This window comes from Garra rufa, chromosome 1, assembly GCF_049309525.1.
Source record: "Garra rufa chromosome 1, GarRuf1.0, whole genome shotgun sequence".
NCBI lineage: Eukaryota > Metazoa > Chordata > Actinopteri > Cypriniformes > Cyprinidae > Garra > Garra rufa.
The window spans coordinates 44,429,774-44,452,998 of record NC_133361.1 but is presented as its reverse complement, the minus strand read 5'-3'; the positions used below and the strand labels follow the sequence as shown (position 1 = coordinate 44,452,998).

General features: G+C 36.3%; 1 protein-coding gene across 1 annotated transcript in view; it reads right to left on the bottom strand.

Moving 5' to 3' along the window:
- Positions 1-1,509: 1,509 nt before the first annotated feature.
- The window catches only part of nubp1 (nucleotide binding protein 1 (MinD homolog, E. coli)), a 36,170-nt gene continuing 14,454 nt past the window's right edge, over positions 1,510-23,225 (bottom strand). Inside the window, exons 4-11 of the mRNA XM_073841225.1 lie at positions 20,642-20,710; positions 20,500-20,532; positions 20,321-20,411; positions 11,378-11,532; positions 9,644-9,754; positions 7,121-7,223; positions 6,711-6,794; positions 1,510-2,090 (exon numbers count right to left, since the gene is read on the bottom strand). Of these exons, the coding sequence (XP_073697326.1) occupies positions 2,041-2,090; positions 6,711-6,794; positions 7,121-7,223; positions 9,644-9,754; positions 11,378-11,532; positions 20,321-20,411; positions 20,500-20,532; positions 20,642-20,710 (696 nt within the window). The 3' untranslated portion in view covers positions 1,510-2,040. The remainder of the gene's footprint in view (positions 2,091-6,710; positions 6,795-7,120; positions 7,224-9,643; positions 9,755-11,377; positions 11,533-20,320; positions 20,412-20,499; positions 20,533-20,641; positions 20,711-23,225) is intronic.

The following is a 23,225-nucleotide window of genomic DNA, read 5'->3' as shown; positions in this document are numbered from 1 at the left end:
TTTAAACAAAGCACTGCAAAATATAAATACAAAAAAGTGTAAATAAAAATATTTAGAGATGATATTCAACTCACCAGAAGGAACCAAATCCTCCTCTTTGGAGAGTGCCAAATCCAGGATGCCTTGACAGACGTCCCAGTTTTGCCAGATCGGCAAAGAGAGTCTTCTGGCCAGATCTTCTCCATCATTATAAAAGACTTCACACAAACTCTGCTCTTCAATTTCACCATCCTTGTAGAGAGACTGGTAGTACTGGGTAGAGAAGACACTGGCCTCGTGCAGCTCTCTGAGAAGCTCGTGCAGCAAGATAGGGTTGACCTGTAAAGCTTTTCTCACCTGAAACAGTACCTCCTCAAATGGAACCATGACTGCACAGCAGCCGCGACACTCGCTCATTTCAATGCTTTATTTCCTCCTTGTCATACTAAAGCCAATTATCTGCGCCTTTGTTCCTGAATAAAAAAATCCCCACGGCAGATTCCATTTGTTGGTTTTATGCTACACTGTTTATTGACAGCCTGTTTTAGCCAGGTTAGGTGAGGACAGTTTCACATGTGCTTTTCCAAAAGAATACTAATGGCACTAATGTGCTGTGCATGGACAAATCAACAGACCACATCTCCATCTCACTTCTCCTTTGTTACTAGGAATTAATAATGGAAGAGATTATATTTATACACCATTAACAGATCCCAAACCCTACCACTAATAATACCTGCTACCAAATACTGAGCACAATGTTTTAAAACTAAATATATATTTTGATACGTATCTGAAAAAAACAAACACTGTTTTTGCAAGGCAGGTTAGAAGACACCAAGACCAAATACACCAAAACCAAAACCAAATACAATATTTGCGCAACAACTGTCTACTGAGGTCAGATAATGAAGGCAGCATACGGTAAATGTTTTTTTTCCACTACCTATGACACCCCACATTCCTGTGTGTACAGTTCTTAAGTTGGTGTAAACAGCACAAATGGCATGTTATGAAGCAGATGAAAAGAGTATTTCATTTATAAATGTCAATTATTTCATCCAAAACGGCATCTATGAGGTACAGTGTTTGCCGATGCTTCGGAGTAAGCTGTGCAAATGGCTTGACTGATAGTGAAAGTAAGTTTGCAGCCAAATTAAAACTGCAACACTGAAGGCAGCTGTCTTGGCTTCTGGATGCAGCCCAAAAAAATTATTTGGTCCTGTATAAAGACCCTTAAATACCGTACAGTGACTCACAGTGACTCAACATTCCTCAGGCAGACTACGCCTTCCTAAACCGAAAATGGAAATCCCCTGACATTTTGATTAAGTACTTACAGTAGCAATATGAATATTAAATGAAGAATTATATAAGTATATCAGAAAGGATGACGCATTTGTTGGTTTGACTTACAATATGACACAAAACGATACAAAAAAGGTTCAAGTGTGTCCGTGTGCTATGACAGGTGTTTTTGCTTGTGTTATTAATCAAAAAAACATAAAAAATAAAGACATTAGGTGCAGATTGGATTTAGAAATTATTATATTATGAAATGTTTTTGCAAAATCAAACATTACAGCCATTTAATCACACTTACTGAAAGTCAAAGTGAAAAGCCACTTCTTGACCCACATTCTACTGTTTCTGATAATAAAATACAATATAATTTCTCCTGGCCTGCCGAAACATGCCCATCATCAAAGTAATTATCATATTTTTCAAAATATTGTTTCACTTTCATCATTTATAATTTACAAATTACTTCTAATTTATAACATGAATTAATTTTTAGATATGTTTTAGAAATTACAAACTTCATGATACTTTCAAAAATCTGTCATTTGAAAGTAGACTGTGAATTTAGAGTTAAAAGGCTATGTTTTCTATTTGCCTTTTAAATCAGTTTTGTAAATGATAATGGTGACCAAGAGTTTTAAGCAGAAAGGACAATTCATCATGACCTTTCTTTTGCGACTGATTAATCATGTGACAGTGTTGGCGGAATTCACAGGACATCCCAGCTGGCTGGACAAAGATCTGTTGTACATTTCTGCATCAACAAGGCTCATCTGAAGTAGAATTGGAAGAACAGTAATCTCTGATTTCTGTGAAAAGAAAAAAATATATTTTTGTTATTGTCAGCACAAATCAAGGCCACATTCTACTGGATGTAACAACATTGAGTCAAAATAACAAGATACCCGGATTCTCAAGAATACTCACTTCTGTAATCAGCTTCCACTTAAAAAAGGGGGAAAAAAATCCCCATTCTCATAAGCTAAACATTATATCATTGAGAAGCGTACAGTTGAAGTCAAAAGTTTACATACACCTTGCAGAATCTGCAAAATGTTAATTATTTTACCAAAATAAGAGGGATCATACAAAATGCGTGTTATTTTTTTATTTAGTACTGAACTTAATATGATTTTTCACATAAAAGACATTTACATATAGTAAATATAATATATTACATTAGTATAGTATGATATAGTAATATAGTATAGATCTCAAAATCATACAGTCATTGTTGGAAAGGGTCCAAATACACAAAAATACTGAAAAAACTAAGAATTTGTGAATTTTATGAAAAACAGCAGGCAGCCGAGGCCTAATGGTGAGAGAGTTGGGCTTGTAACCCAAAGGTTGCCGGTTCGATTCCCACACCGGCAGGAACTGAAGTGGGGATTGTGAATGTGCGGTGCTCTTTCTACCTTCAATACCATGACTGAAGTGCCCTGGAGCAAGGCACTGAACCCCCAGTTGCTCCCCGGGCGCTGGAGCAATGGCTGCCCACTGCTCCGGTGTGTGTTCACAGTGTTTGTTCACTTCTCACTGCTGTGTGTGCACTTGGATGGGTTACCTCACGCCTTTCAACTTTCACTTTATTAAGAATCAAGTGTATGTAAATGTTTTATTCAGGTCAGTACTAAATAAAAATAACATGCATTTTGTATGATCCCTCTTATTTTGTAAAAATAATTAACATTTTGCAGATTCTGTGTAAACATTTGACTTCAACTGTATTTTTGTGAACTTAGCATATTGTCTATATTTTAACAATTGTTCTCTAATGAGATATACACTTAGTGGCTTAGTTGAAGGATGTGTTAAATTTGTCCGTGAAGAAATCAGCATGTAGTTCTGCACACATTTAGCAGGATTCTTCTCACATCATCTCACAGTTACTGATAGCACCTGGTCACCCAGCAAAATCTGGTCAGACTGAATATTAATTAAAATGAACCGAGCATGAAAGGGCTATTTAGTAAATCGACATCAATGCAAAATTAAACTGGTAATTTTTTAAAACCAATTTATTGCATTCTTTAAATTCAACAACAAACAAATATTCGTATAGGAAAAACAGATCAGGGTTTTTAAAACCGTTATGGAATTTTAATTCCAAGGTTGACAATTAACTAGTGCTGTCAAAATTAGTGCGTTAACACTGGCAACTAATTTTAAACGGCGGTTAAAATATTTAACGCAGGGGCGGGGCAAGGGTTGGCCACTCCACTCACAACTGGTGCTTCTGTCTCTTTTTTTCGTGTCAAGAAGTGCGATTATTAAAGGAACACTCCACTTTTTTTGGAAATAGGCTCATTCTCCAACTCCCCCCCGAGTTAATAAGTTGATTTTTACCGTTTTGAAATCCATTCAGCCGTTCTCCTGTTCTGGCGATATCACTTTTAGCATAGCTTAGCATAAATCATTGAATCCTATTAGACCAGTAGCATCGCGTTCAAAAATGACCAACGAGTTTCGATATTTGTCCTATTTAAAACTTGACTCTTCTGTAGTTATATCGTGTACTAAGAACAGCGGAAATGTAAAGCTGCGGTTTTCTAGGCCGATAAGATTAGGAACTACACTCCCATTCCGGCGTAATAGTCAAGGAAACACCGTTAGAATCGATCAAGAAATGGCGTGTTTGCTCCGAGCATTTTGAACCAGATGACTATTTGGATAGTTTTACCGGTACTACAGCACGTCGTCTAAAGGACACGGCGATCCCAACAATCTTCAAACTAACGTTACAGACAGGACAACGAGGAGCATCGCCCATGGCTGTAAGTGTAACATGATTAATTGCTATTGTTGGCTAACGTTGCCTGTGAAATGCAACCCCTGAAGAGTAGTTTTGGGCGAACAGTTGGCCTAGTATTTGCTATGACCAAATTCCATGTGTGATTGCAAAAGAAAGTTATTGCGAACAGTCGGTAGTCTTTTAAAGTCAGTTTTGAGTAAAAGTGTACATCATGAATATAAGCCTGAAAATGCAAACTGACAGTATGCATTTAAAATCTTTATATTATATATTGTAGTGGTTGCAGGAATAACTTACTCTTGCGATAGCTGGCCATTATGTCCACTCGGCGTGTGATGTTTTTTCTAGTTTATTTTGTCAAACCGGAAAAAAAAATCTACTACTGCAGGATGCAGCTCTGCAGTTCAGACACACTTTCTTGTCTTTCGCGTTCCAAAACCTTAGCTTCAGTGAATTCTGGTTCAAATTGATACGGTTCAGGATCTGCACCAAAGTAAATATCTTCTAAATCGTCTCTCACAAATGTCTCCATGGCGAGGAACGCTGCCTGTGCTGTGCATGCACGTTGGATATGTTGACGGAAGTAAACATTTGCACATGTGCTGTGTGATATTACTGCTCCTGCTTCGGCCTTATTACAGCAGCAAACTTCCTTGACTATTACGCCGGAATGGGAGTGTAGTTCCTAATCTTATCGGCCTAGAAAACCGCAGCTTTACATTTCCGCTGGTCTTAGTACACGATATAACTACAGAAGAGTCAAGTTTTAAATAGGACAAATTTCGAAACTCGTTGGTCATTTTTGAACGCGATGCTATTGGTCTAATAGGATTCAATGATCTATGCTAAGCTACGCTAAAAGTGATATCGCCAGAACAGGAGAACGGCTGAATGGATTTCAAAACGGTAAAAATCAACTTATTAACTCGGGGGGAGTTGGAGAATGAGCCTATTTCCAAAAAAAGTGGAGTGTTCCTTTAAGACGCAGAATGTCTTTATGACCACATCAAATGGGAGACTTTTCAGTTGTGCACACCAACTTTATTTCAGCACCAGGCACTAGTCAAACAAGCATGAGAAAGGTACAGGTGACGAGGGAGCTTTAGTAGAACAACAGTGAACTGTGGTCGGATGAGATGTTGTCGGCCATATGTCAGTAAAAACCAATTTACCCGTCCTGTCTGCCGTTAAACTGTGCTCGCAGCATGCACGCTTCTATTGCACACACAAATGCAACAATGTGCACTGTAGCCTGTGCCATTTCATATTAAAGCGCAATAGAAACTACAAGTATGCCTGTCAAATCAAACTCATGTTCATCAGTGGCAGCTCCTAAAGTAATAGCAGCCAAATAAGCTAATAACCCAGCTGCTATGATGTCTGTTAATCAAAGAACAAAAAAAAAAAAAAGAGGAAATCACTTTTGTTGCTTTAAGGATTCATCTATACTTGATTTAGTATTTAGTGTTTGATAATTTTATTCAATTGCTGTATATTTCCTACTTGCTGAAAGGCACAGGTAGATAATGGGTTTATGTGAAGATTGTTTAAAGTTTACTTAAATTAGAAGTTGTTATTTTTTAAAGTTTAATAAAAGTTAAAATTGATAGCTCTCAATTTTACTGTTATGTTGAGTGGCTATAGTTAATGGTTTAATATAAGAGAAAAAATAATTTCAAAGAGATTTCAGTAATATTCATATCAACGATACTCATTAAAAATATACTGTCTTTATGTTGTTTCTACATTAATTTGAAGATTGAATATAAATATAAAAGTGTATTTAAAAACTTTAATGTTAAGTCTGATGAATCACGATTAATCGTGATTGATTTTAGAAAAATTGTGTAATTAGGTATTTTTTTAATCGATTGACAGCACTACACGCAACATTTTGACAATCAATTTTCTGAAAAGCGCAAAAACATAAACTGTTGGAATTAATTTCATTCAAACATTTTCATGATAATACATTTGTAATAAATTTTTATTCATTTTAAATGTTTTTATTTTATTTTTGCAATCTCTGTAAATTCTGAACTACAGTTCAGATGTTTCAGAAAAGCTCCAATCACTGCTTTATCCATAATCCCTTAGATGACACTTTTTCTCCATTCTGATTTTTGATTTCTACATGTATGAACTTTTATGAGTTTCTACCACATCTTCTGAAGATGTCATTATACAAACAAGTATACCTAGTGGTAGATAAGTGTATATGGATAAAGTTAAAATATACCAAGTGCAACGTCCTTAAGGAACAAAAAGGGGGAAGGGGAAGACAAGATCAGAATACACTAGTTCTCAGAAAGCTATTTTGGGTATTCTTGGCACCCAAGTCAAGATTAAATATCTTATGGCCAATGAGTTTCTTGATTCACTGAAAAAAACTGGTTCTTCATAAAAGGAATGGGGAAATCAATGACCTCAATCAATGTTAACATATTTACTGTGTTTATATTTTAGTCTTTGTAGCTGTTGCCTTCAATGTAAGGTGTAACCTAACCTTTTTTTAGTTCACCCTGTTTTTTCACCTCAGGCAAAGGTTGAAATTCTTGGTTTGTCATTACCAGTACTGTTAGGTAACGCGCCAAAGCAGCTTTACCAGAATGGTTAGTACTGACAGTTTATTAGCTTTCGTGTGAGGCAGGTTTGTAAAGAGATGCTTGCTTACTCTGGACAATATTCTGATAGGCCACAGCAGCAGGAGAGTCTGGAACCTCAGTCAGGAAAGACTTTCCTTCGTCACAGCTTTTCCCTTGAAAAGCAAAAAGCAGAAGTGCATTTAGAGAACTAAAAACTGCTGGCTGTTGACTTGTCTTCAGACGCTTTATAAGAACCACCACGGGGAGTTTTTTGATACACGATTCACTGACTACACGCTGTAAATATAAAAACAAGGAAATACTCTCACAAAATAAAGAAATGGATTGCACCGCAGAGCTATGGCCCAAACTGTTAAACTTCCTCATGTACTCACCACTTAATGCGGAACAAATGGAGAATATTTCATCACTCTTGTATTTAATCTGATTTTAAACTTTCCCTTCCTTGTGAATGGTAAAAGATTAAAGCTTTTTGTACCTATTCGTGGATCCAGGGGTACTCTGCCCAAAAGACGGAGGTTTAGTTCTTCACACATTCTCTGTGCTCCTCCTGTGGTTGGAGGAAATATCTGTGATGTGTTCTGTTAACAGAAAGAAACTGGGTATCAAAAACAATATATAATGCAGCAGGTCATTCCACAATGCTGCATTTTATTTAGTCACCCTTGTGTCGTTCCAAACACTAATGAATTTTGTCTTCTATAGAACATGTTACTAAATTGCTATTTGAATGGAAGTACAATAGAACTCAATAGAAAAGGGATCATCAAAGTAGTCCACACAAGTCTACTTAGGTTGTACATAGAATTCAAGCTGTTATTCCCTGATAATCTTCCTTTCCATTGGCTGTTGGCAACTGTGACTGTCAAAAGTCAAAACGGATCAGTAACTTGTGAATTCATTATTCTGAGTATTTTTATGAGCTGGATAAACAGAAAAAAGTAATTAAGAAGATATAGAGTGAAATTAGAAAAACTATACTATACGATTTTTTTTTGAAGAAATATCAGCTGAAGGTATACCATTGCTCTACTAGCATGTTTGACAAAATATCCAAGGCATTTCAACAAAAACCTTTATTTTGTGGAAATCACAGTGATCAAAATTAGAGAACAGCAATCACTGTAGCATGAAAGAAGATTACAACTAAAACTTTGGAGGGTTACAGCTGTCAGAAATTATTTGGAAGTGTAGAAGCCTTTGGTGTGATCTGTGGCCGCAGGACATCACTTCTTCCACTCTCTTGAATAGTGTAGTAAGCTTCTTCACCAAGATTTTCAGGTTTAGATCAGGACTGTGGCCCAGCCATTTCATTATTTCAGTGTTCTTAGCTTCAAAGAAAATTGCAAGATTGCGAGGGAGATGCTTGCAGAGAAGGTACTGCATATTGCCGAAGGAGGTTCTGATAAACAATTTGCATTCACCCTGCCATATAGCTGTAAAAGAGGGCCAACTAAGGCTGCAAAAACATCCCCCAAACCATGACACTTCCCCCTCCACCTTTCACTGACTTCTTTACGCAATTGCGCTTCATTTGACGCCAAATAAAATGTTTCCCATCAGACCCAAATGAATTAAACTTGCTTTCATCACTTAAGTGAACTTTGGGCCAGTTCTCCTTTCTCCATAAAACATGCTCCTCAGCAAAGATGAGCCTAGTCTTTTGATTCTCTTTGCTGATAAGAGGTTTGGTCACTGCAGGATGCACTTTCAGTCTAACTTCTCTTAAACATCCTGAGACATATCCAGACCCTGTTCAGCACTGAACTGGCCAGCAATTCCAGCTGCAGTGTTGAACCGATTCCACACTGGCAGTCTCTGCATTATCCTAAATCCTATTTCTAAATGTAGTTTTCGAAAGCAGTCTCTTATGCTCACCAAGGCTCAATTAATTAAATAAATCCTTGATTAATTAATGTATTAATTGTTTTCAATTAAATAGCTTACAAACTGCAAACAGTAGTGTAAAATCAGTCACAAATCATCATATGATCAATCGACTTGAATTGACTTCCCTCCTGATACATAATGGTGCTTTCGCATCCTCTTTAGTACCAATTAATTGTAAAAAAACAGGACACTCTTTAAAGGTCCCCTGAAGTGCTTTAAATCATGCAGTGTTGTTCTATGTGTTGACGTAATTTAAACTATAACAGGAAAACAGGGCAGGGCATATCAAGCAGCCCCACCCACTTTTTAAAGTAGCCAATAGCGTTTAGTTAAAATAGCCAATAAGCCGCATTTGACAGCTTATGACAGCCACAATCTCATCCATATCGCTATAAAATACCATTCTATGTAGAATCCAAATGAGCTTAATATGTTTTAAAGCCTGCGTCGATTCACGTATATGATCCGCTCCATGCTATCGAATCTCTAGACCTGAGCAGACTGTGCATGCTGCGGTGGTTCATGTGAAACAATGCAAAACCATACTTCTTTCCCCCCAATGGAAAGCATATTTACACTGTCTGAATTATTCCCTGTTCCCTATATAGTACACTACGTGCCTTTCACCATACAGAAAATTCTAATTCTATGAACAAGTGACCGATTTCAGCCGCAGCTTCAGTTTCCATTTATAGTGTAGGGGGCGGAATGCTTCGGATTCTAGAGAGCATTTGATTGGACAGAATGTTTAATGAGAAGCTGAAGTGCAGGGTGATGTCATCAAAATAGTTGATCCGTATTGGTGGAAGTTAGAGGCTGTACGTTTTGAATGTGTATATCTTGTAAATGCGACATACTCATGGTAAAAGCCAAAAAACTTCCATTTTGATTTCACGGGGACTTAAATTTTTCTTTTCTTTTGCGTTAAGAAAAGGAAGCCATACAGGTTGAAATGACATAGGGGTGAGAAAATAATCTCAAAAAAAAAAATAAAACAAAAACAAGACAATCTCAAACTTAATTACACAAAAAAATACTACGTCAAGAATACGTCAAGGGTGATGTGTGCTGTGTTTTGCTGTAAGATACTGCGTTTAAGCACATACTATACCTTGCATTTTGGACAAACAAAGCCACTCATGTTTTCAATCACACCTATGATGGGTAATTTGACCTTTTTACAGAATCGGATCTCTTTTCTCACATCCTGCAAAGAGACTTCCTTTTTGAGAAGGGAACAATGAAAAATACAATAAAAAAATTATACAGCAGACAAAACATATGGTTACATATTAATAACAGGGTTCCTACACATTTTCCATTTCAAACTTCCAGACTTTTCCAGACTTAAATTACCAAACTTCCCAGTAGATTTTCAGATCATATTTAACATAAATGGAGCATTATTTTCAGCTTTATATTTGGTATATAGTACAATCATCTGTATTTTTTATTTTTTTATCAAGAATTTTTTAATTGATTTTCTCACTAAAATAAAATACATAAATAAATAAAAAAATACAGACTTCTACATGCCTGGATACACAAGAATTAACAGAGATCTAGTTGTTCCAAATTAGGCTTTTCTTATGGTAGTACTTCTAATATGATAACATCAAGGCATAATGTCCAATCTTACATATCCTCTGTGGCGGGAGAGAAACCATGGCACAAAATGGGCTAATGGCATAAAACCTGCCAAGTTCAAGGCTCTATAAAAAAAGACTACTGTAAAAAAAAAAAAGGTGTTTAAAATTTGGCTTTCATGAGAGCAGTATGCCATATTTCACGGTCTTAGGTCTCTTTAACACAAGTCTTTGGCGGACAAAAAAACCACACCTGGAAATGGGCTGAATGCACAATAGGTGGATCAGTGTGCATTGTCCTATATGCTACGTTTAATGGTTTCTTGTGCACATAAAAGTCTATATTTTTTACTTTTGCAAAGGTCCTTAAGGGTATTTAATACAGTGCTAAGAATATAGTGAGAAGAAACCCAAAATGCTTATAACCTGCATTTTGCATAATGAAAAAGTGCACCTTGAATTCATTCAGTCTTATTTGACAATCACTAAAGAATCACTAAACAACATAATACATTTATTTTCATTAATTCTTAATTTTCTATTATAAAATCTAAATGGGTCAACTTATTACTGTAATAAGGATTATTACATATTATTCCTATAAACGCTTTACAAACGCAACAAAATAGTTTATGTTGGCGGATACTTTTCTTCTTATGTGCAGAGGGGGCAGCGAAGTGCCACAACAAGAGTGACCCTAACACCTAAAAAGCAATCATTCAACCTGAAGTGTATTTTAAAAACACTACAGTTTACCCCCCTAAAAAAAACAATGACCTTTGGCAATTTTTTAAGGAAGTGTAAAAGTGCATTTGTGTGTCCTATCACGGAGTTGCAGTGAAAGTCTCTCTAAACGTTAATCATGTTTGATTGATAATTAACTGCATAGCTCAAATTCCTAGTTCTGAGTAATGTTGTTGAGGGCTTTAAGCATGTGTGCAATTAAAAAGTTCAACTTGCTGAAGACATAAAGAACTTTTTTCTTGTCTTATAAGTCGTTCACACCACTGAGTTCCACTTCACTGTTAGCATGCAGGAAATAAACAATTTTTTTAACCTTCAGTTAAGTGTGAAAACCTCATGTTCATCACACTTCAAAACATTTGAACTACATTTTGCACTGTTTTTGTCCAATGCAAATATTTAAATTTGAATCTTTTTTTAATATTTATTTTTATTATGCAAACTAGATCATGAGAAGCAAAAGCAAATTCCTGGAACATGCACAGCGTTTTACGTGTCTGAGTGTTGCTGTTCACCTGCGGGGTGGTGATGATGACGGCTCCATCTATGCCAGCGCCGCTGAGATACTGCACAATGGATAAATGCTCATCAGATGTTCCTGGAGGTGTGTCTACGATCAGATAGTCCACTTCTCCCCAGTCCACATCTCTCAGAAACTGTTTTATCATCCCTAAACATGAGAAAAACATCATAAGAAACATGTCAATGACTTTTCACAACGCATACCGTTTCAAAGGAAATGAATGTTCTATAGTACACACATTTACAAATGGGGGCAGTCCTGGCCTAAAGGTTAGAGAGTCAGAACTGTAACCCTAAGGTCGCGGGTTTGAGTCTCAGTATTCCCCTGGGTACTGCCGCAAATGGCTACCCACTGCGGGTGTGTGCACTTGGATGAGTTAAAGGAGATTTTATATATGATTTCCTCACCCCTTTGTCATCCAAGATGTTCATGTCTTGCTTTCTTCAGTCATAAAGAAATTTTTTGAGGAAAACATTTCAGGATTTCTCTCCATATAGTGGACTTCTATGGTGCCCCCGAGTTTGAACTTCGAAAATGCAGTTTAAATGCAGCTTCAATAGGCTCTAAATGATCCTAGCCGAGGAAGAACAGTCTTATCTAGCGAAATGACTGATTATTTTCTTTAAGAAATTACAATTTATATACTTTTTAACCTCAAACGCTTGTCTTGTCTAGCTCTGTGTGAACTTGCGGTATGTTGAAAAACATCTCATTTTCTCCTCCAACTTCAAAATCGTCCTACATCGCAGCAGAAGTACAGACCCAGTGTTTACAAAGTGAACATGCAGAGAAGATCAAAGCGATGTAGGACAATTTTGAAGACTGTCATGAACCGAAATACACAGAATTCACGCAGAGCTATACAAGATGAGTGTTTGAGGTTTAAAAGTATATAAATTGAATTTTTGTTTTTTAGAAAATAACCAATCGTTTTGCTAGATAAGACCCTTGTTCCTTGGCTGGGGTCATTTAGAGCCCTTTAAAGCTGCATTTAAACTGCATTTTGGAAGTTCAAACTCAGGGGCACCATTGAAGCCTAATATAGGGAGAGAAATACTCAAATAACATTTTTTTACGACTGAAGAAAGAAAGTCATGAACATCTTGGATGACAAGGCAGTAAGAAAATTATCTGTACATTTTTGTTCTGAAAGTGAACTTTACATGCAGTGCACAAATTCAGAGTATGGGACACTATACTGCCCTCCAAAGGCAAAGCGCAGTAACTACACATTTGGTCAAAATTGAGTTAAGGCTTAAAATGGACTTTGTGACAATGGTTTTGTCTTGTGGCAAAGTCTCCTGGTTCAATTTTGTCCCGTTTTAGAGAAACGAGATAGGAATGAGAGTGTCAACATGTTCGACTAGTTGGCGAAAAAACTTTAAAGGCATTTTTCTCAGTTTCAGTGTTGGCGTAGTTACTGCACTTTGCCTTGGGAGGGCAGTATACTTGGCAGCATACCACACGTCACGTCATCTGTCATTTGAGTGATCGATATCATGTTGCAAAAAACAGCACTGTTTAGCACTCCAGTCTTATCTTGCGTGAGACACAATCTCAGTGAAAATCAGAAAAGCAAACAGCTTGGTCGCTCAAGAAAATGCAAAATCCTTCTTTTTGTTGTGTTTTGATGCTTGATGTGCACCACAAAGAAACCTGATTCAATGTGTTTGCATTAGTTTGTATCTGAGATGTCAAAACGGTCTACATGGATAAATGCTCATCAGATGCAGCCTTAGTACACCCTTAGTCATTTACTTCCTCATTTTCTAGCAAGCCAAAGGACTTTGTTGACACATTTCTGAAGTGTTTGACAAAGATTGTCATTGAGAACTGCTTCAGGTTATTGAGTACACAGCATGTTACATAAGTTTCTAACTCACCCACTGCAACATGCTGTAATACATAGTTTAATATATACAGTAAACTATGATGCAGTTTTTCTACTGGTGATTTAGTCTAAATTAGTTCCAATCTGATTTAGTTTAGTTTGTGCCGTATGTATGTCATTGCCTATTTGGGGAGGAAAGAAAAAAAAAGAAAAAAAAAAAGAAGTAAAATGCTGGTTGTTTGGAGTTGGGTATGGTTCCTGAATGCCAATCACAAAATGTCCCTTAATTCAGCAATACAACCTCAAAAGTGCCCATAAAGGTAGTAAGGATATCATTAAAATAGACCATGTGACATCAGTGGTTCAACCGTAATGTTGTGAAGCTATGAGAATACATTTTGTGCCCAAGGAAAACAAAAATGACTTTATTCAACAATTTCTTCTCTTCTGTGTTAGTCGTTAACATGCGTCAAGTACTCTTCATTAAATTTCTGTTGAACCAATGATGTCACATGGACTATTTTAACTATGTCTTTACTCCCTTTTTGTGCCTTGAACATGTCAGTTGTGTTGCAGGGTCAAAAAGCTCTTGGATTTTATCAAAAGTATTTTAATTTGTGTTCCAAAGACGAACAAAGGTCTTACGGGTTTGGAACGACATGAGGGTGAGTAATCAATGACAGAAATTTCACTTTTGGGTGAACTATCTCTTTAAATAACAACCAATTTTATTTTATTATTTTAAAAACACCCAACTTCTGAATGTTTTAATATTAATACCAAATACTTATAAAACAGGAGTAAAAATTTCTAATCACAATTATAGTGACCAATATGATCACGGTTATTAGTATTATCGGGGGTATTGTTACGTTTTATATTTAAAATCAACAAAAAACTAATTAAATGACTTTTTGTTTGCATAAACACTGAAACAATAACAGTACCAATGATGTCCGGATTTTAAATGACAACATGACTGACAACAGTTTATCTAATAACATGTACAAGATGTTCAATAAAACTCTGAAAAGGTTTCAGTCAATCACATTTCAGCCTTTAAATAAAGAAAATGGTTAAATAAAAATGATAACTGATTAATAAATGATTATGTGTTTTATTTGCTCTATAAATAATTCTAGACACCTTATCCAAATTGTTTAAATGTGTAGAATCGACTTAAGCTTGTTTTTCATCAACCAGTCAAAATTTACAGCAGGGCATGCAAATTCAGTCAATTTTTCGGCCAGACAAAAACTACACAGGCTGAATGTAAATGTAACTCTCCGTAAATCCACTCTCTGACACTAGGTGGTGATTATGGAACAGCAGAATTAGAGCAGTTTCCCATATCCTCCGTGGTCAAAGCAGCATTGCTATTAAGAACACTGCTTTGGAGCAAAGATGAAAACAAAATGCCATCAAATCTTTTCTGAAGACAGTCAGAACCTTTAGAGCTACATTCATTTAATTAATTCATATATTAATTTAAATAATTTCCTTAGTACTCCCCTTATGAAAATAAACCATGGTTTTACCACAAATTAAACCTAAAAAAATATGATTACTATAGTTAAACCATAGTAACCACAAATGAACCATTGTTTTGCTACACTAACCATGGTATTTGTAATTAAAAATGTGGTTATACAAATAGTAAACAATACTTCAAAACACTGTGGTTACTACACTTTTACTGCAATAAAAGCATGGTTCATTTTCGTAAGGGTCTTTTAAAACCTCAGATTTACGCCATGTTTTTCTACACACATGAGACTGATACTTTAGTCTACTTTGCTTTATGCTGGATAGTAGTTTTTATTCTGAGTTGTTCAAATTGTGGTAATCGATTACGGTTTTAATGATCAGTGTTGTGGGTAACACATTACAAGCAACAAGTTATTACTTCTAAATTTGCTTGTTAATTTTTCAAATTAGTAAAACAAGTTACTTTGCTTTCCTATTTATTCACTGACAGAGGCTTTTGGTGTAAAAGAGCCTTCGCAGTTGCCAAAAATGTAACTTTTTTGTTATTAAAAATAAATAAACAAGCTCAGCTCAATGACAAAAAAGTATCACAAAAGTAATGAGTTTAAAGTAAGTTACTTTTTAATAGATTAACGCAATATTGTAATGCATTACTTTCAAACGTAACTTTCCCCAACACTGTTAATAATAATTAAAATATAAAACTGTAGTACTAACCATGGAAAAATTTTATCATGATTTATTGTCAAACCGGTAATTATTTCATCCCTAATAATAAATTTAGAATCGGACATAACTAAAAAAAGGTTGGTGACGTATTCAGAATGATTCACTGACTGAATGAGCCAGATTATTTCCATTACTTCACTAGTGAGGCAATTGCATGAATCTTTTGGCTGACACATTAAAAAAAGTACCTGTCCACAAGAGTCAATTGTTCGTGAATTGAACATCATGGCCCGTGTTGTTTGTTGTTATGTGAATGAAACAGTGCCATTTTTTTCATACATTTCAGTCATGGTCTAGAGCTATGGAGTATAATCCTGTTTGCCTATTCCAGCCACACAAGGCCTTACAGTTTACAGTAAGGCTTTCTCACAACTCTCAAGTAAATAAAAAACACTTAGACAACACTAGAGTGGTTGACACAAACATATATACACAGACAACAGAGTAAAAACTAATATGTAATACATTTGATATGACTCCAAACCAAACACTTTAAACAAAGGCATCCATGCTTCATCATAATCTGTCATGCAAAAACATCCACCCATATTAAATGACCAGCATTGCTACAGTATAAAAAAAATTCTTGGGCCAAAAATAGGGGGAATAAATGTCCTTTAACTTTCTGTCCAGGTTTGTGTTCACGTGCAACCCCAAAACAACAAAAAGAGAGCTGTGCACAGACATCACGTCAACTTCCCCTGAATCACACAATGTTACTTCCTGCAATAAAAAACAACAACATAAACAACAGATGAATGTGCTTGAAAACTGTGAAGGCATGCCATATATGCCATGTATATTTCTACATACATGAAATTCAACGTCAAGAGTCATTCAGCTTCCACATATGTATATCCAAGGAGCTACTTAACACCTTGTCCATTACTGTATCTCAACTCTAAAGGAAGCTACATTCAATGCACCTGTGAAACACACAGTAAAGGAAACAGTCTTCATCACAGATGAGACTGCTAGATAGCAGTGGTTAAAATGCAGAGCGTAAGGAAGTGAAACCCATCCGGCCTAAACTTAACTTAGCGCTTCAGATAAACAGAGCCACGTGTTCTCATCAGCTTTTCTGAGCGTCTAATCTTTGAATATGACAACCGTCTTTCTGTTCCTTTGTAAGATAAAGTATAAAACACATGTAAACGATAATACTTCCAGGTATGGTGCACAACGAAAGATGAATGTCACATAACGCATTCGTTTTTTATAACATAATGCATTTGATCCAAGTTCCGCTATTTGTCATACGTGTATTGTGTTGTCCAGTCAGAACGGAACCCTTTTTTTAATTCTGAAAGCAGTACTTCTGCTTCATACAGTTTTGTTGCGGCAGGAAGCTAATGCTGCCCTTGTTTCACAAATCATTGATTTAATTACACTGAAGTTAGTCATGATGTGCTTTTTAAGAAGTACCAGTTATTGTACACTAGTTAGCAGAGATTAACACAAAAAACTGTTTCCTGAAATGAAAACTCCAGATTAACCAAGTGGAAACATGTCATTTAAAAAACAGCTGCATGAAACCAAACATGCGTTACCAAGCTATACTTAACCATCAGACCAACAATCACATGATTGCTGCCCACAATAAAATACCACATGTACATGCACCCACTAGCTGTCGTCTTTTACACTGGGGATGAGATTAAACCTGATCTGGAAAAGAAGACAACATTTAAGACGTCGTACAGGACTTTTTTATATGAATTATAAAACACCACCCCCACCACTTCAGTTTGGACTGAAATTCAAACCTAGTTTCAGCATGACTTTTGTTGACTTCCAGAGCCATGTCATTGCTGTTTAGACTTTTAACAAGTACCTATTCATCAGGTGTCTGAATTCCCCTAGAACTCTGAAGCAGAGCGTTCTGGGTAGAGTTCAAACAGGTCGTTTGGTTTTGTGGCCTTGTGTGTTTTGACCTGCACCAGATCAGTGGTATTGTGCAAATAAACAGGTTCAAAAATAGCACATATTACCACACTTTTGCCATGTTTGGGTTCCAATACAACTCACAGCTAAATAAGACAGTATGACTTTAAGGAAGCTAGGTGTGCTATTTGACAGCAATCGTTTCTTTGAAAACCATGTTTCTAGCATTTGTAAAACCACATTTTTCTATCCTAAAGGATACCTATAATGTCCCTCTTTACAATATGCAATATAAGGGTGTGTTCACACTTTTCATGTTTGGTTCGATAAATAAGAACTCTGGTGCGATTGCCCTGTTAGTGCAGTTCATCTGAGTGTGAACGAGCGGACCAAGACTGCTAAAAAGATGGGTCTAGGTCCACTTCCAAACAGGGCTAAAAATGGAAAAAAATCCATTCTGTTCACTCTTCACGTTTCTGTTCTTGCTGCCCGTCGGGCTCGGGCTGGAATGCAGGGCTTGTTTTAAGTTTGTGTCTATTTTTTTCGTTCGTGTCAGTTTTAAATATAATTTAAAAGGCCGTTTTAAATAAAATTTAAATTATAGGCTACTTCTGTTAAATATGGTTTGTAGGCTACCAGAGCTGCTTTTCTTTAAAAAGAAAAAAGACACAATTTCTTCATTAAGTAACTTTTACGTCACGAATATTGATTATTTTCTTAGCACCCCCACATTTGGACTAGCCCCCGGTTAGAGAAAATAATCTGGCGCCTGTCTGTAGATTAGAAACGACGACGGCGAAGGCGGCGACACACTTTTAGGGAGCTCAGGAAACTGGACTTTGCGCGATATGAACATAATGCAATTCATTGACGGACAATAGGAATAATAGGAATAATGGAAATTCCATGTAAACCGGAGTGAAGAAATTTGCTCTTGACATGTAAACATCATAATGCGATTAAGTCCTTACTCTGATTATTGGAAATAATCGCATTATTCGTGCCCATGTAAACGTAGTCAATGTCAATGTAATGTTGTGTCATTAATCGATCTATGTACTATAACATGTAAAACGGGAACATGAAAGGAATATTGTAAATGCTAAGCGGACTATGACCAAATGTATAATTTTCCTTTTTGGACCAGACCAAATTAACCAAATGAACCGAACAAGAAGTGTGAACACACCCTAACTCTCAGGTGTCCCTAGAATGGGTCTGTGAAGTTTCAGCTCAAAATACCCCAAGATCATTTATTATATCATTTGGAAAATGCCTATTTTGAGTGAAAGCTGAAACACATGCATTTTCCGTGCATGTCACTTACAAACACAAATGAGCTGCTGCTCCCCACCCCCTTTTCCAGAATAGAGCTGTGCCTTTACAGCTCGTACATCAGATACTCTACTAAAAAACATGTTTGGTTTTGATTATCATGTCTATTGCACTGAAATCATGCATTTTGAAGTCATATCAGTTTAAACATCTGATACACTGCTGTCTGAACGCATACATTCGAAGCATGTGCACTAAAAGCAGCTGTCGCACGGCAAGTAGGTACTAAACTAGTTATCTTTCATGTCTTATTGCGCAAAACTGTCAAATATGCACAAAAACACAAAAGAGTTACAAAAACAGTTGGTTATGTCTGTGAAGAGCTGGGAAAGAAATGTTTACATTATATTGTATAGGTTTATATTAGATCTGTGTGGCAGCAGTGTAATAAACACTGAATAAATCAATAAATCCACTGCTTTCTTGTCTCCTCTGAGGCTGGGACTCTAAGGACGCATGATGACCAATTCCGATTTCGTGACTATATCCTATTTTCTAAATGATGTGCTTACATTTCTTTTAAAATTGCACTTACACCACACTTGGTGAAACAAACCAGAAATAGCATGACATCTTCAACAGTACACTGAGTTTAATTTATTGACATGGAATTTATATAGAAATGTTTTTAATGCAACAGGACAGTCATTATGTACGCAGCTCTGCTGAAAGCTTGCGAGTGGAATAATCAGGTGGTAGTTATTTGTTAAGCATGTCACATCTTCTGGGTTTTATTACTCATTAAAACCAAATGTGTTCATCAGTGACTGTATATCAAGAGCAGGGACATGTTTGTGTGCATTTTATATTGTGGTTTCAATTGAACGAATGCTCTGAAGCGCTTGTCTGTGCATGAGATGCCGTCACTGACAACAGCAGCAACGAGCACATTTCAGCGTCAGATCGCCTTTTAACACAAACAAAATGAATTAATACTCTCTACTCAACTAGAGATGTTTCATTTGTAACTTTTCATTACTTTTCTATGCAGTCGCATTTACTGGGGAATATCCAATCTGTCCAATTACACAAATGCACAAATCCGATTCGTATCTGGTTTATTTCCACATATGAATGAGACCTGAAATCGATCAGAGAATATTGGAATTCATGTGACTTTTTTCCTGCTTACACGGCCATGGGCTACATCCGATCTGTGCCACATGAGAGGAAAAAAACCCACCGAATTGGGTCACTTGAACCATGCAATGTAAATAGTGTTCTGTCTACGCTAAATAGTGTTCTGTGCTCGTCTGTGCAGCCAACAACAGAACAGTTAGCATGCTTTGCTCGAACGTTTGCCATGGGATTAGAACTGGTACACAGTTGTCACTTGCAAAAACACAATGGCAGCACCATGGGTGAAAACCTGCAGATTTAGGGGCTGGTAATATTATAAAAAGATTCCTTTACCACGTCACGGTGGGAGCGAAATCAGAGTAGCTTGTCTTTTCACAAGCTTGCAGAGAAAGGCTTACCAAAAAAAATTACTGGGTTCTTTTTCACATTTTCTAGGTAGGTAGATTATACCAGGGACCCGATTATAGCACTTAAACGTGGAAAAAGTCAGATTTTCATGACATATCACCTTTTAACTTTTTAATAAAAAGAAACAATTAATATTCCTGGTGTTTACAACTAAAGAAAGGGCTAAAGTAAAGTACCAACCATTCTTTTTGGGGCCTCTCCAGATAACAGCATCATCTGGACTACTCAAAAGGAAGCCAATGGACATGACGGCCAAGTTGTCCTCAACATACTAGACAGAGAGAATTTACCCGTATGTAAGAAGAAAGACAAATGTTTGCAAATGCAAATCAAAAGAACAAAGATTTAAAAGATCTCACCACTGGGGACCAGCCTGAGCCGCTCTGATGAACCTACAGAAAAACAAGCAGAGAATGAGATTTCCTATCTATAAATCAGTCAGATATCTCAGCATTCTGACTCTAATAAGAAGAACAATGAAGCCAGAGATATACGACATACCTGCTCCCCCTCTAACCCCATTATTTTTGGTATAGATGGCCCACAGATGTCCACATCTAGCAGTGCAACCTGGAAAAGGAAAGAGAGAAAAAAATCAACCACAAAAACTGGCATAAGGCTATTTAACAAGTATATGAATAAAGTCATTATTTTAGTTTTCTGTCTGCAAAAGTATTCTCGTAGCTCGTAGAACCACTGATGTCACATGGACTATTTCATCAATGTCCTTACTACCTTTCTGGGCCTTGAGCGTGTCAGCTGTCTATGCAGGATCAGTAAGCTCTTGGATTATATCAAAAATATCTTAGTTTGTGTTCTGAAGATGCTTACATATTTGATGCGACATGAGAGTGAGTAATAAATGACAGAACTTTTTTTTTTTGGGGTGAACTTTAGGTTCCTTTAGAATTCCTTTAGGCACTTTGCTCAAATTATTCACTTCATTAAACAAAAACAAAACAAAATGGCTACAATTTAAGCCCAGGTTTCCCAATGACAAATGAAAATTGCTACATCGCAATACAATGAAGCAAACACAAGATGTCAGCGTGGCATAGCTTCGTGAGTCAGCAACTCATACAGACGCATTCATATAGCTTCAGTCTGACCAGCACTGACTCAGTCATTACATAATGCCATCACTTCAGTTCCAGCTCTATACACATAACCACCTCCAATACATGTTTAGGCTATTTAAACTTATCTCTGAATGCCACTTCCACCCTGCTGTGACTGGAAAACATAACCTTTCCATTGCCTATATGGTATGAATGACAGCATCAGGTCTGTGGTCTCATGTCTGCGTGTACAGACTTGATTTGGTGTGGGTTGAGTGTATACAAGACCTAATAGTTATATTCAAACTATGAGCCAGATGTGCAGCAGAGCTGTGAGATAAGAACAGGTGCTCAGTGTGAGACTGTGCGTGACAACAGATCCAAAACATTTCAACAAATACAGCCAAACTACAGTGCAAGCAATAGAATTACATGTATTTGAATTTCAAACTGTTCATTAAAAATAATTATACAGCAAACACAATCATCTGAGTTTGCCAACAGACAATATCGCAATGCATTAGTAATGAAAAGAAAAATTACAAATGTTCTATCTATCTATAGTTGAAGTCAAATGTTTACATACACCTTGCAGAACCTGCTAAATGGTAATTATTTGACCAAAATACGAGGGATGCATATTATTTTTTATTTAGTACTGATCTGAATGATATATTTGATATAAAAGACATTTACATATAGTCCACAAGAGAAAATAATAGCTGAATTTATAAAAATGACTCTGTTCAAAAGTTTACATCCACTTGATTCGTAATACAGTGTTGTTACCTGAATGATCCACAGCTGTTTTGTTTTGTAATAGTTGTTCATGAGTCCCTTATTTGTCCTGAACAGATAAACCAGAAAAATCCTTTGGGTCCCACCAATTCTTTTGTTTCTCAGCGCTTTTGTGTATTTGAACCCTTTCCAACAATGACTGTATGATTTTAAGATCCATTTTTTCACACTGAGGACAACTGAGAGACTCATATGCAAGTATTACAGAAGGTTCAAACACTCACTGATGCTCCAGAAGGAAAAAACAAAGCATTAAAAGCTGGGGGTGAAAACATTTGAAAAGAATGAAGATGTGTACATTTCTTTTATTTGCCTAAATATAATATTATTTTCAATTAGTACTGGCCTTCAGAAGCTACAGAAGATATTTACATGTTTCCCAGAAGACAAAATAACTTAAATTTACCCTGATCTTCAAATTCAAAAAGTTTTCACCCCCTGGCTCTTAATTCATTGTGTCTCCATCTGAAGCATCAGTGAGTGTTTGAATCTTCTGTAAGAGTTGCATGTGAGTGCCTCAGCTGTGGATCATTCAGGTAACAACACAGTTTTAAGAATCAAGTGTATGTAAACTTTTGTACAGAGTAATTTAAAAAAATTCAACTATCATTTTCTCTTGTGGACTATTATATGTAAACGTCTTTTATGTGAAATACCTTATTCAGGTTGGTACCAAATAAAAAAATAACATGCATTTTGTATGATCACTCTTATTTTGGTAAAATAATTCACATTTTGCAGATTCTGCAATGTGTATGTAAATTTTTGACTTCCACTGTATCTATGTATATATCTATCATTACTGCAAACACCTCAACAGGGCCTCACAGAAACAGATGCAAATGTCATTAGCCATGAGGGGGAAAAAACACTGGGAATCTTCTAGAGGGATGATATTCCTGGCTTTTGTAAAGAAGACTATCAAGACTCCTTTTCATCTCTTACAATAGACCCCCCGAGAGCTGCGGCATCATACCACAGCATATGTTTAGATGATCACACCAGAGCAACCCTCCCGCTATGAGTTAAGTTTGTGCGTGTGACTGATCTGTGGACATAATAGGAACTGATAAAAATTCCAGATGTGCAGATGATTTGTCTTTTTGCATCCATGACAGCCTTTCTTAAATGGATCAGAAATATCACCAATGATGTTACAAGCATTTGTTTAAAATGTAAAATTCATTTTGTTTAAAAATAAATACGGAGTCGAATTAAACATGACCTTT